The sequence below is a fragment of the Cryptotermes secundus genome, unplaced genomic scaffold (assembly GCF_002891405.2).
Source record: "Cryptotermes secundus unplaced genomic scaffold, Csec_1.0 scaffold13054, whole genome shotgun sequence".
NCBI classification, from domain to species: Eukaryota; Metazoa; Arthropoda; class Insecta; order Blattodea; family Kalotermitidae; genus Cryptotermes; species Cryptotermes secundus.
In genome coordinates this window covers 1-1,484 of record NW_019741442.1, presented here as the reverse complement: position 1 = coordinate 1,484, position 1,484 = coordinate 1, and the positions used below count along the sequence as shown (strand labels likewise).

Genomic DNA, 1,484 nt, shown 5'->3' with positions numbered 1-1,484 from the left:
CAAAAGTCATCTTGCTTCTATAAAGCTTACAAGATTTTAATCATTGCTCTCAGGAATCAATGACTATGGCAAATTGATATAGGTTTGTATATGTGTGTGTCTTCGGGTGTGTGTGTGTGGATGTGTATAGTATAAATTTGTCCCATTTATAAAATACAATAAATTAACCGTGCTGATATTACCACTGGGCTTACAGATGGAAACATAACATTTAAATACAGAACAACGAAACAATTCATACAGTAGGTCAATAAATTAATGCAGTTATTAATTCTTTCTTTACTCTTTGTTCCTCTTATGTACCTAGATAATTCTGACTAAATGTCATAATTGTTTCTTTCCAAATATTTTTGTTAATAAAATGGAAAAGGGTTAAAATTGCTGCTGTTTGCTGCTGCTGCTAGTATTACTACTATTATATTATAATCAACAATATTTTAGGAGACAGTGGAACGAACGTGGAGAAAATCAGTAGATGGATGGAAGAGAAAGATATTTCCAGGAAAGAGAAAGAAAAGAATGATGGAGAAGCCACAAGAAGTGCAATTAATAATTCAGGTACTGTAACTCACAAGAAGTTGAATGTTATTGTAAAGTGTATGGGATACAAATATCATGGGTTTGTGGATTGGATGATTGCAATTATTGCATCTTTTACATTCACACAATAAAGGACTACAGATGATGCAGCGCTACTGCAATTCTACACACATTCCCGTTCACTTTTGAACACAGAATTGTGTTCTGATGTTTATCTAGACTATCCTGTCAACAGGTTTATCACAGTCTTGCTGACAATTCAATTAAGACACGTAGTTTACACGGCAGAGTCTAGTTCTTTTCCTGCCATTTGTTCTCCATCACCTTTGACCACTATCTCCAGAAATCATCAGAATTCAATTCCTCATAATCCAACAGGCTGGAATCCTGAAACTTGGCACTTAATGCATGGTTCTGAGAAGTAATTCTGTCCCACTAACATACAGTGCAGGCCCTTAGTGTTGTGAGTCTTTGATACTCTCGCACTTTACAGACAATCAGCTCACAGATGACAGTGAGATTGTCAGCTTTACATGCTGTTTGCCTTGTACTGCCCAGGATGATTACAGATACTCATTTGTGATAGAGTTTCATTTGACCGCAGGGTCATAGGGAGACTTGAATATTTAAAACAGTTCATTTCTTAATATAAAACAATGCCAGAATATCTGTCAAAAACTAATCATCTACCTTCCTTCTACAACACTTAGTATTTGATATGGCGTTAACCACATAGTAAAGTCTGTGTGAACGTGTTTATCGAACCATTGCTTAGAAGTGGTATTCTCTTGTGGTGTGTGTGTGTTCCAGCTGGTTAGAGATGGGGAAACACGAATTTATCTCATAATCATCCTTTTGTTTTCCCAAAGCAAGGAAAGTAAGCTGGTTAAGACAAACTGGTACAATAAGTCGGTTATGTTTTGCTTCTTTACAAGAAATTGCAA

At 35.8% G+C, this 1,484-nt stretch overlaps 1 protein-coding gene across 1 annotated transcript in view; it reads left to right on the top strand.

Annotated features, from left to right (window-relative positions):
- LOC117282968 overlaps positions 1–709 on the top strand; it is a 4,983-nt gene extending 4,274 nt beyond the window's left edge. The window contains exon 2 of the mRNA XM_033754832.1: positions 442–709. Within this exon, the coding sequence (XP_033610723.1) occupies positions 442–671 (230 nt within the window). The 3' untranslated portion in view covers positions 672–709. The remainder of the gene's footprint in view (positions 1–441) is intronic.
- The last annotated feature ends 775 nt before the right edge of the window (positions 710–1,484 follow it).